Raw genomic sequence first — 12,385 nt, 5'->3', positions numbered from 1 at the left:
TATAGACTTGTGTATAAAATAGGGCCTAATTCATCCAATTTATGAGAGTAACATGTTTCTGTTTTCGTTTTTTGATTTTCTCTCCCAGGGGAACAGGCTTTGGGTTCTGTAATGCTCTGTGTAAGCTGGCAGCAGTTCTAGGGAACCTGATTTTTGGCTCTCTTGTTGGCATTACCAAGGCCATTCCTATCCTCATGGCGTCATCAGTGCTTGTTGGGGGGGGCCTGGTTGGACTACGGCTGCCTGACACTCGGGCGAATGTCCTCATGTAACACTAGTGTAGCAGTGCTCACCTGGGCTAAAATCTGGATGTGAGAGTCCTAGAGAAACGTTTTGAGGAAGCAGTGCAGCTGGCTTGGTTTTTTATACATATCTTAACACACATCTCAAAGCTCGCTGATGTATAAATGGTGAAGCAAAACCGCAAACACACCTTTTCACAATGTGTCTGATGCAAACCTTGTGAGGTGATAAGTTCAACATTTTGTGAATCATTCACCTACAGAGTTCTCGTTAGAGTTTGGTTTGTTGAGGTTGCACCTTCTAGCTGCAGTCATTGCTTATGTGGTAAAACTGCACGGTTAAAATCTGAAGGCTTTTAATATTGATACAGTCTTATTAAGCCAATCCAGATGGATAGAAAAGTGCAAAAACAAGCTGTAATGAGCACAGCCAACCTGCTGTGTGACAACGCAGGGACTAGATGATCAGACAGTTCATACTCGTGACACAGCTGTATGACAGCTGGCTTGCCCACAGAACCAACTATCAGTACACAGACCATGTGTGCCGATAGTCATCATACAGAAATAAATATAAAGAAAAACATGCAGCAGGTACCTCATTTGCAAAGGTGAGATACATATATCTAATTATTTTCACTCGCTTGCATCTAACATCAGTCTGCTGTATTTAGATCAGTGTCATATTTGCTCCTATATCAGCAACCTTCACAAAGAAGCCCATTTACATCAGAGACCAAGCCCTTTGCACTACTTACCCAACCAAGAATCAAAAAGGCCATATAGAAACACTTTTCCTGTATCAATAATTGTATGTCACGTTGAATATGAACATGGAAATTTTTATTTTCTGCTGTGTGTTTGTGAAAGCCAAAAATAATGATTTGTTCCTTTTGTCCAAATCTCTATGTGGTATTATTATTATTATTAGTATTATTTTAAAAAAAGCTCTAAGAGGAGCTATCCTTCTGATTTAGCTTTGTGTTGGATCCTGCTTGTGGCAGTAACATGTCATGCTGCTTCCTTTCAAAAATACTGAATGGCCTTTTTTAATGTGCCTCTCCTTGACTGGAGCAGATGCCCGTAGTCATGTGCTGTCCAATGGGTTTAAGGAACAGACAGAAACTGAACAGGCATTAGATTAAAAAAAAAGAATAAGTAATTTTATGTACATATGTAAAATATGTCACAGATATTGATTCATTTTTGGTCTTAATGTCATGTTTTTTGTTAGACATACGTATTTTGCTAAAACTTTTGTTTCCTTCTCTCCTGCAAAAATGTCACTGCTATACCAATCGTATCATCAAGATATGACCTGTGGTGTTAGTTACCATGCAAGACCGCAAAATAATAATGTAGATAACAACCACCTCGTTATGACGGCGGATTGGTGCAGCCCATAACGTTTTTTTAAATGCATCTTAATTTAATCAAAATTAACCCCATTTTTGTTGGTTATAGTCGTTATATTCACAGTTGTACAAAACTGAAACTTCTAGGGAACATTAATCTTTTACCTCTCATTAGACTTGATCTCACTGGCCACTTGGTTAGATACACCTATTTATCTTTAGTCAAGACGACCTGATCAAGCACACACTGATTATCAGAAGGAAGATGAAAGACGATCTAAGTGACTTTGAACATGGCATGGTTGTTGGTACCAGAAAGGCTGGTCTTAGTATTTTAAAAAAAACTGCTGACCTACTGGGATTTTCCCCACACAACCCTCTCTAGGGTTTACAAAGAATGGCCCGAAAAAAAAGAAGAGAAAATACCTTGTTGATGTTGAGTTCAAGGAGAAGGGCACGGCTGCTTTGAGCTGATGATGAAGCAGATGAGACTATAGCAGCAGAAGACTGCATGTGGTGTCACTCTTGTCAACTAACAACAGGAAACTAAGATTACAATTCACATGAGCTCACCAAAATTGGACAACAAAATTGCCTGGTCTAATGAGTCTCGAATTTGGCATAAACAACATGGAAGCATGGATCCATCCTTCATTACATCAGTGTGTCAGGCTGCTGGTGGTGTAATAGTGTGATGAAATTTTCATAGTACCAACTGAGCATCAGTCTACCTGAGTATTGTTGCTGATCATGTCCGTCCCTTTATGACCACAATGTACCCATCTACTGATGGCTGTTTTCAGCAAAGCTCATATCATCTCAAACCAATTTGAGGTGATATGAGTTATTGTACAGCATGTCTTTGACCTCAATGCACATCATGATGAAGATAATAAAATAAAGATATCAGGAAAAAAATTTGATGCCGTCCCTCCCCCCAGATTCAGTTGCTCTCAGTTTTGAATAATAAACGTGTGTATTGTATTTTCTGTGGTGTTAGCTAACCTTAACCTGCATTTCTCTGTATTTGTGGCATCTGTAACTTCAGTGTGGACCTGGTTTGTGTCTGTGCTGCAGGTGGCTCTCTCTCAGCTACTCAAAAAAACAAAAACTGTACTGTACTTGTGCACATCATTGCCAGAATATGTAAAATAAGTTGGAAAGTGAAGTCTGCTGCTATTGTGCAACATATTTTTTGAGCACATATATATAATTTAAATATTTTTAAAACAAAAGTATGACATACAGAATCTAAATTACAAAAAAACAAAACAAAACAAAAAAACTTGCCCAGCAATATTGACCTATGTCAGTAGCAAAGAATATCAGAAGGAGTCATCAGTATGAATGAAAAACCTGCATTGTTGTACCAGAGAAGTAATATTACCTAACATGTTGGTGTATTTAGGGATTTTGATTATATGTACTGTATTTGTGTGTATGCAAAAGACAGCGAGTCTGAGAGGGAGAGTGTGTGTGGGCTTGTGTATGTAACCATGAATGTAAATATTATGTACATATCAAAGCTGATGTTAGTGAAGTTTCTGGGTTAAATGTTTCAGCTCCTTGAGGGGACACGTGTGTCTCCGGCTTCGTCCAAGCGATAAGTCCATATACTGTATCTCTGTTGTACATCCGCTGGTCCTCAGCTTTTACCTGCTACTCTGTGCGTGCGTGGTTGTGTATGCGTTACACTTGCATGTACGTAAGAAAACTTGCGTTCTTTTATGCTCAACTTTTTTTCATTATTATAAATTCTTCTGGGAGAAAATGATGACAATATTAAGATTTTTGTTGAGGAAAACGTGAATGTATCACTCGTATGTTTTGTTCATCTATTTTTGAGGGGAGGGGGGATAGCCAGATGTGTGTCAATAATAAAGTTGTGAGTACTAATTGTGAAGGGCCTGAGGGATGACTGAGCTTGATGTTCAGTGGTCAGCAAGTGTGAGAAAATGTGAAGATGTATTTGCCAAATATTCAATTCCCTGTGATTGATGTTAGAAACTGGAAAAGCAGGGATTGCAGACTGTGCTGCTTTTGAACATATATAATAAAACTTATGTTCTCTAGCAAGTTACTCTTCTGTGTCATGCTTGTGCTAAACCTCAGATTAATATTAATACTGATGCTCCTGTAAACATCATTTATGTGCATAAGACAACATAAGCCTTAAATTTATGTGTATGTAGTAAGTTTAACTAAACAGTAATAGTTTAGAAAGGCTATAAAGTTCAGTTTTTGGAGAAACTCTTTGAGAGAGTGCAGCATTTACACTCATTTTTGACGCAATAGTGGGCGGGTGTGTTTATGGACAGTGCTAGAGCCAAAGAGTGGACAGGCCACTCCAAACTCATGGGATGTTTGGGGACACCTACACAATCGCTCCAAATTCCATGAGCGGGTGAAGCACATACTTAGAAAACTGAAGTTACAACCACTAGCTACTTTTTCTGCAGGTCTTTTGCTGAACGACTGCTTTACTGTCCCTTTTGCCATGTGGAGACATTAAAGCAGCACAAGCATCCATTAAATTCTAATAATATTACAGTTTTCAGCAGTTATATAACACTACATGACAGTTCAGCCCACAGAAGAAAATAACAAGAGGATATACAAAAACAAAAATAATAAAAGATGATGCCACAGAGAAAAAAAGAATACATAAATAGAAAAATGTAACAGTTGTTGTGCCAACCCAGTAAAAGATATGGTTTTAATGTGGCCTCCACATCAAAAATTGTGTGGATGTAATCTTTTTCATTTCATTGTACCACAATGGAAACCGTTTCCAACATTTTGCATACCTGCCAAATGAATACATGCAGATAAACACGTGGTTAGAGTAACTGTGTCCTCGAGGTAATGCTGCCTCCTAGTGGCCAAAATCGAGGACGTGAATCATTGCAATAGCTGCCAATGATTAATGTATAAAGAGTCGGTATAGACTCTTCTGTATACAGACTTCTTTTGGCTGCTCCCTTTTGGGGGGTACCACAGTGGGTCATCTGCCTCACTCTCACCCTATTTCACGCATCCTCCTCGATCACACCAACGCGCTGTATCTCCTCCTTCACTGCATCCATGAATCTTATCTGCAGTTTTCCTCTTTTCCTCCTGCCTGGCAGCTCTATGTTTAACATCCTCCACATGTCCAAAACTTCTCAGACTTGTCTCCCTAACTCTGTCTCCAAACTGCTCAGCCTGAGCCGTCTCTCTTATCTACTCATTTCTAATCACTCCCAAAGAAGATCTTAACATCAACTCTGCTGCTTCCAGCTCCACCTCTTTACGTCAATGCCACCACCAAACTTTACATCACTGCACAACTCACAACCATCTTTTAAACGGTCTCTTTCATTTTTGCTGCTATTCATTTGTCAAAAATCACCCAACACTCTTCATGTCTCCCCGCCTCCAGGTATTTAAACTTATCCACGTTCACTTCCTCTACTACCTCTCCTAGCATCTTCACTGTCACACCCACCCTCTCATCCACACACAGATATTCTGTCACAGATATTGTTTTTTTTACTCCAGAGCATACCTACACCTCCAGACCACAATGTTGTCTATAAAGATCATAGTCCACAGAGGCTCCTGCCTGACCTTGCCTGCCAGTATGTCCATCAGCCCCGCAAACAACTCGTCTCTGTCTCGCTGTCCTCATACAGTCTAAAAGTTTTAATTGATTTTAGAAAGATTTTTTACGCAATAATATCTTGAAGTGATATTTTTAACCTCCCACGATGGCCTTTTATGATAAGAACACGTTGTACTAGTAAGTTTATATCAGGAAACCCGGTACCGGTCCGTGAGTCATTTGGTACCGGGCCGCGAGAGTGAGACTCGGGTGTGAAATGTATGGTTTTCAGGGGTTTTATCGGTTTTTAGCGTTATTTTGTTATCGTTTTTTCGTTAACTTGGTTTTCCTGGGTCTTTTCACGTGTGTTATGAATAAATCTTATTTTTTTCGGTACCGGTCACCGGTACTAGTTTTATTTTGTTGTATTTATCCGCGACACCTTAAAGGCTGGTCCGTGAAAATATTGTCGGGCACAAACCGGTCCGTGGCGCAAAAAAGGTTGGGGACCGCTGGTTTATATGACTTGTGGCATCAACTTTGCATACAAAAGCGAAACCTGAACTTTTATGCAAATTAGAGGACGTTAAAAAAAACCCTGTAAAGACACACCCAAGGCAGGGTTGTCTAAGAGAAAAAAAAACATTAAAATAACAAATAATGAAAGCACCAGGCAGAATTAAACATTCACAATTTACCATCTTAAAAATTAAAATAATAATAATACTAATAAAAACAGTTAAAGCTCTGCCCAGACTCACCTTATCACCAGCAGGTGGTGCAAGGTGCTAAAGCTCCGTCAGCGTTCCCGTCAATCATTGCAGCTCAGAGCTGAGCGGGGCAAGAGCACCGACCAGGAGCACTTTGTTCAGGAGGCACCACAAGCTGTGCACACCATGGGGTTCGTCTGCTGCAAGGCACAGTTAGCACTTTCATGAAACTTCTGGACACAGCTGTGCCTATTTTTTTCTCTCCATATACATCACTATTATTTTTCTTCCCCCAGTTACCAGTTAGTTTATTCACATCTGTATCTGCCGAGAGGCGCGGTCGCCGGGTAACTTCAACGTTAACTTAAGTTATTTCCAGTTGAGACGAGTTCACGGGTGGAGGAAACGAGGCAGGATGTACCATGAAGAGACCGCAGCGTTACACAGGCCACGCTATGGAAGTAAGTGAGATCGTGTTTGATTGTTTTAGAGCTAAAAAAGCTACTGACTCCTACCCCAACGTGGGTTGGTTGCGAGGATGAGGACGAGCTAACGTTTCGGTGCCTTCGCGGGGATGTTTGCTGAGCAACAGGTGGGTGAGCTGCACCACTAGCTGCGGGATACCTTCAGTAGGTGTGGCTGGCCCTGACGGTGCGCTTAAAATGCGGATGAAGAGTGGCTATTAGAGGTTTTAGGTGAAAGAAACCACATCCTGGATGCTTCAATAATACTACTAATAGTTATTTGAGACCTAGTTTTCTCCCCTCGCCTCTCACAGGTGGCCCTAAACGCAGCACAATGATTTTTTAATCTGTTTATTTGACAGTGGACGCCAACATAAGGCGTTTTTCTCACAGGTTAACCATTAACTTGAGCTTTCTGCTGCCGCTGTCACATGTGCAGCCTAACCCCGTGAGCACGCCAAGAATTTAACCGAGTCCACTGACAATAAACACTGGTAGGTTTACTGTAGATAGCATGTCTGTGGGCAAAGTACAGCTTTGAGAATAGGCAGTATTACCCCCAGTGCTGTTTTTTTTTCTTCTTCTTTCTGTAGCATCTGACTTGAATCATTATATTTTATTGATCATATCTTGCTACTGTGAATCAATAAGAAGTGTGTCTCCAGATAAGAGAGAGTAGTATGCTGCAAACTCTCTAAGATATGGGTCCAAACAAGTCCAAATTTGTTGGCCCCAAATCACAAAGTTGTCCTTCAACTGCGCTTTAATTTGCAAGTGCTGCTGTGGGACCCCGAGGCAAATCTATTCATGTATTTCATACTGACCTGAGTTTATTGATTTGGCTTGGATACAATGGATGAACCAAAAAAAAAAACACAAAGCCTCCCTTGAATCGTAGCCCGCCAAAAGGTTGCGTAGAATAACCCTGCAGCTAAACAAAAGCATGAGTCATAATCACAGGGACTATAACTCAGGTCCGGTGATCTTGTGACACACAAAAGCAACAGACCCATCCTGATAGTTAAATATAACACAGTGCAAGAGCGTAGACAGGCTCTTCCAGGAAGTGTGTGAGTGTGTCACTAGAGGTAGTGTGTAATGGCTGCGCTGGGGCTTCTGTGCCTGACATACGTTTTCATCTGCATCTGTCTTCTGCACAGCTGGACCACAAATCTGTGGTTGGACCCTTGGATGCGGTGCTCAAGAGACTAGAAAACATTTCGCCTAAATAGCGGGACAATTACGTCTGTAGAGATGTGGTTGGCCCGTGCTTCTCCTCGCATGCGAGTATTATTTGCCAAGCCTCTGCTGAGACTTGGCGAACAAATGTCTCTGCAGGTGGCTGTTGAATAGACAAGTTTAACAGAGTGTGCTTTAGAGTTTTAAAATATTCAGGCTAGAAAAGGGTTTAATGACCTACATATGAAGTTGGTAAAGTCAGGATTCTAAACTGGCTTTTGTTTTAGGATCTCTGTGAATAGAAAAGTTTGCACTTGGCCCAGGTGTGCAGAAGCTCCACTGCCATGAGTTTGATGTCACTGTTTAGCAATGCGAACCTTTCTGAAACACATCTCAGCACTGATGGATGTAAAAGTCCAGCTAGGGACAAATTAGCAATATATGTAAACTCTCTGTGCAGCACATCAGCTTCACGCTCTGTATTGGAACTGCTGCGTGCTAAACGACATTGTCCCTATCAAATAAATTAAATTTTAATTTAATTTAATAATGACATCAATGGAACTTGAGAGGATATGCTCTAGTTTGTCTATTAGCCAGTGCTGATATTTTTTGTCTGTCTTGTTTTTTTTGTTTTGTTACTTATTTAAGAATCACATAAATCTAGTGTAATTAAGTCTTTTCTTTTAAGTCATCAGACAGTCTTTGTGTAGTTAGCCGGCTCAACATTGATATGTCACAAAAGGAAAGGGAAAAAATTGGCTACTGACACTGGCGGATGTTGTTATTTTCTGTTATTTCTTATTTCCCATCTTATAGGTAACTTAGTGGTTGCAGATTATGGCAAAACCATCTTTAAAAAAGAGTCATGTTAAACAGTTCCTAGAGGCTTACATCTGCAGGGCACCTGGCTTTATTTTACACTCGCAGAAACCTGCGAGTAAAAACTGTGCCTGTCCACGTGTACCATCAGCTGCTAGCCTGTATTTAAATGAAAAGGGAAAGATCTGTTCGTAAAAGGAGCCCCATAGCTTGAGATTTTCCCTTTTACTCAGCCAGAAATAAATAGATTTGATCGGATTAGAGCTGGTTAGGGAGTACGGCGTGGGGTGGGGTCTCGTTAAGCTGCAGGTGAAGGTAAGATAAGATAAGATAGAACTTTATTAATCCCTCGGGTGGGTTCCTCTGGGAAATTCGATTTCCAAAAAAGCACAGCACCGACAGAAGTTACAGAGTTATACACACACACATATATATAAATACAGAGACAATATAAATAAAATATACGAAGGGGATAAATAGAATAAATAGGAATAAAAATAAAAATACAAGTGAATTGCACATTTCAAGTATTGAGTCTATTGCACTGTTGACTATTTACAAAAGTATTGCACAAAAGGTATTGCACAGTGAGGTGAAGAGGCACTACTACAGAGGTCAACTCTCAGCAGAAGTCACTTGTCAGATCGGCACCCCGCCAAAGCCAGTTTAAAAACCATAAAATAAAAAGACTATTTCATCTCTCACGGCAGGGTTTACTGAAGCATGAAGTGGAGTTTTTAAACACATCAGCTCATAGTAATTAAAAAAAAGACTTATTTTTATGTATGTTTGGTATCAGCACTTCTGTTCAGGTGCCGTTTTAACCTATACCTTCAATGTTAGTGTAATAAAACACCATCCTCGAGGAGACCGCTTTCTGTGGTACTGATTCTTTACAACCTGGAGGGAGACTGTGAAGACCCTCCCGATGTGTGTCACGGTTGCGAGTGCAACTTTTGCTGTGCCGTGTTTAAAATAACCTTGTGTATGCAAAAATGTTGTCATGCTTGTGACAACTTCCTGTATTGAGTATGACGCACACATGATGATCTTGGTGTTGGTTAGAGCTAAAAAAATACCAGTGACACAGCTCCTAAGGAGGCCCGAGCTATAGTTAAGTATTAGCTTGACCTGTTCTTGTGCAGCTTTATGAAACAACCCTTTTCAACTGTAATTAAGAACAATAAGAATGGACAACACACTATGGAGTATGTTGCATAATGAAAAACGATGACAGTGATATAATCATAAGTGTTTTTTGTTTTTTTCTTCCAGCCATTCAGGATGATGAGAGGTTGTCAGCAGAAGAGATGGATGAGAGGAGGCGGCAGAACATCGCCTACGAGTACCTGTGTCACCTAGAAGAAGCCAAACGGTAAGGTGGGCGTTAGATGGAGGGAGAAGCATTGTGCAGACAAAAGCCAGTTGCTTTTCTTTGTATTGTTTGCCTTGTCACAGTTCACACGGCATCTAGGATTTAAGTTGGGTGTGCTCTTGGTCAATCATTAGTTCTGTTTAATGTTTTTATACAAAGGTTTATGTGTTTAATGAACAGGAAATGGTTGTGAAATAAAGGAATGGAGTGAAAGTGAGGGCAGTCTTATGAGTAAGAGAGCAAATGTGTGTGGTTAACAGTGTTTGTAGTATTATGAAGCTGCAATGGTGGATAAAGGCTGAATCAGCGTGGATGCAACATGATGACATGGAGGTGTAAACATTCCTAAGAGCACGTGTCATTAAATCTGGGGTGGTGCTGACTGAGTGGAAAGAGTGGCTCGTTATCCACTGTACTCTCATCTTAGCTTTTTTTTTTTTCTCTAAAAGCTGAAATTATTTATTTATTTTAAAAAAAAAAGAAGAAAAAGCTGTTTTCCAAAGCAAGCACAAATCTGATGAAGAGTCTTTGAGGTGCCTTAGCAAACCTGAAAGCGAACCACTTCCTGTCTTCTTCATGTTGGCATCCATCTGAACGGAAGAGGAAGTCTGATCATGTTTCTTCTAACACAGATTTGATAACCACACCCAGTCCCCAAGAGAGTATTTTCTTGGAGTCACTTTTCAGCTTAAATCCATTGCAGTCACTGTGGCCGAGTGTCGACTGCACATTTGCTTTACGTCCACATGCCCTCAGAGATTTGTTTCCCAGCTGAACTTTGACCCTGTAAAGACTGTTTGAATAGCCTATATTATCTGCTTATGACACAAGAGAGTTTAAGGGTTTACAATAAGACTTAACTGAACACAGCTTCAGGCTTTCATCATAATCTGGTCACACCAATATGATGACACTTCAGTCTTTTTATAGCTGACAGGAAACACTTTAGCAGAAGGTAAACTGAACTGCATAGAGAACTTTTAGTGGGAAAGTTTTTGTATTAATACACCAGGTTAGCCTTTAAAAATACTATATTTAACTTTCTCAGTTTCCCTTTTAGCTTCCCCTTATTTAATCCTGGAGCTTGTGACACCTTTCAGCCATTGAATTGCACCTCCATTCTTTGAAATGTGTCAAGTTAGATTAGGATTAAGACAGACCTTTAACAAAGCTGTAAACCACAGAGGGCAGGGGATTAGGTTCTGGTCTCTGGAGTCAGGTGTAAGCAGTCACTGAAGTCAAACAACCATGAGTAAGCAACCCAGTACACCTGAAGGCACAGTTTAATTAGCCCCCTTTTTAACAGTGGTAAAAACCAGTAAGGTTGGTGTCAGCAGATGACCCAGCATGCCTAACATGCCCGGGATCCTGAAGCTGCAGCAATTTCCCAATTTGTCATTTTAAACATTTTATTTACATGTCGTCTGTATAAAAGCCTAATGGGACAATTGGACAGACAAAAAACTGGAATCTTTCTGCAGCAAAGGGACTCAAAGGAAAAAACAAACAAACAAACAGCTGGTGGGGTCAGTGACATTGTTATCTCTGACAGCATGTGGGATGGACAGACATGCTTTGTTTTAACAGTGCTTTGCTTGCAGTGCCTAATTAGTTTAGGTCAAACTCATAAAGGTTTAACTACCTGAATTGTTTCTGTTGTATGTTGCACATTAACTCGCACCTTAAATGAAACATCTGCTAATATTTCACAGGACGATTGCTTCATTTTAGCCAGACTTTTTTTTTTTTTTAAACATCTATCAACTGACAAGAACGGATGTCAGTTAATAGACCCTCCCCCTCCCTCTCCCCAATTCACACACACAGTTGCACAGAAGTTTCTGGAAGGAGACCTTGTACTCTCACCACAGAGTAAACAAATGGTGGTTTACATTTGTAGTTTTTCTGGATTGGGAGCTTTCTTGTTTGCTTTGATGCAGGATCGCTTGGAGGCCTAAATTGTCATGTTTGCTTTTTAGTTAACAGCATTACCCTAATCTTTGGATACATTTTAGCCTGAGATGTAAAATAAAATTCTGTATTTACAGACACACTGGCACACACAAAGACAACTCATGACATGCATGACTAAGCTCCATGACGTAAGCTTCCCAAAGCCACTGTTCAGTCAGAAATGCTGAAGCTGAAAGCAAAAGAGGATGGTAATCATGTGTTGAGGTGGGATAGACCTTTGTTCTAGAGCAGGGGTGCCCAATCCCAGTCCTCGAGAGCTACCGTCCTGCAGCTTTTAGATGCATCCCTACTCCAACACAGCTGAATCAAATGGTTTGGTTACCTCTTCAGCATGCCATCGTGTTTGGCAAAGGCCTGATAACAAGCCATTCATTTGATTCAGCTGTGTTGGAGTAGGGATGCATCTAAAAGCTGCAGGATAGTAGCTCTCGAGGACTGGGATTGGGCAGCCCTGTTCTAGAGTCCTGAAAGCTCTATTTTGTTTTAGCACTGTGAGCCACAGATTGGACAATAACAGGAAGGGATTTTTTTGGAGGGCTGTAAACAGCATCACCAGTTTGTCCTGCGTCAGGAGACAAGTTCTCCCGTCATTGTTTTAAGCACAGGAAGTGCTTCACAGGAGAGCTATGTAACCCACGCAGGATGTTCCTGCATCATGTGTTCATGCACTAGTTGGATTTC

At 40.6% G+C, this 12,385-nt stretch overlaps 2 protein-coding genes across 2 annotated transcripts in view; both read left to right on the top strand.

The window, feature by feature from the left end:
• sv2ca (synaptic vesicle glycoprotein 2Ca) overlaps window positions 1-1,527 on the top strand; it is a 28,241-nt gene extending 26,714 nt beyond the window's left edge. The window contains exon 12 of the mRNA XM_085367260.1: window positions 89-1,527. Within this exon, the coding sequence (XP_085223386.1) occupies window positions 89-272 (184 nt within the window). The 3' untranslated portion in view covers window positions 273-1,527. The remainder of the gene's footprint in view (window positions 1-88) is intronic.
• A 4,487-nt stretch (window positions 1,528-6,014) lies between these two features.
• The window catches only part of iqgap2 (IQ motif containing GTPase activating protein 2), a 41,541-nt gene continuing 35,170 nt past the window's right edge, over window positions 6,015-12,385 (top strand). Inside the window, exons 1-2 of the mRNA XM_085367259.1 lie at window positions 6,015-6,351; window positions 9,631-9,730. Of these exons, the coding sequence (XP_085223385.1) occupies window positions 6,306-6,351; window positions 9,631-9,730 (146 nt within the window). The 5' untranslated portion in view covers window positions 6,015-6,305. The remainder of the gene's footprint in view (window positions 6,352-9,630; window positions 9,731-12,385) is intronic.

This window comes from Diplotaxodon limnothrissa, linkage group LG12, assembly GCF_057381915.1.
Source record: "Diplotaxodon limnothrissa isolate DT_005_m linkage group LG12, D_limnothrissa_male_GT1.1, whole genome shotgun sequence".
NCBI lineage: Eukaryota > Metazoa > Chordata > Actinopteri > Cichliformes > Cichlidae > Diplotaxodon > Diplotaxodon limnothrissa.
Note: the sequence above shows the minus strand (reverse complement) of the source record. Positions and strands in the feature narration are given on the sequence as shown.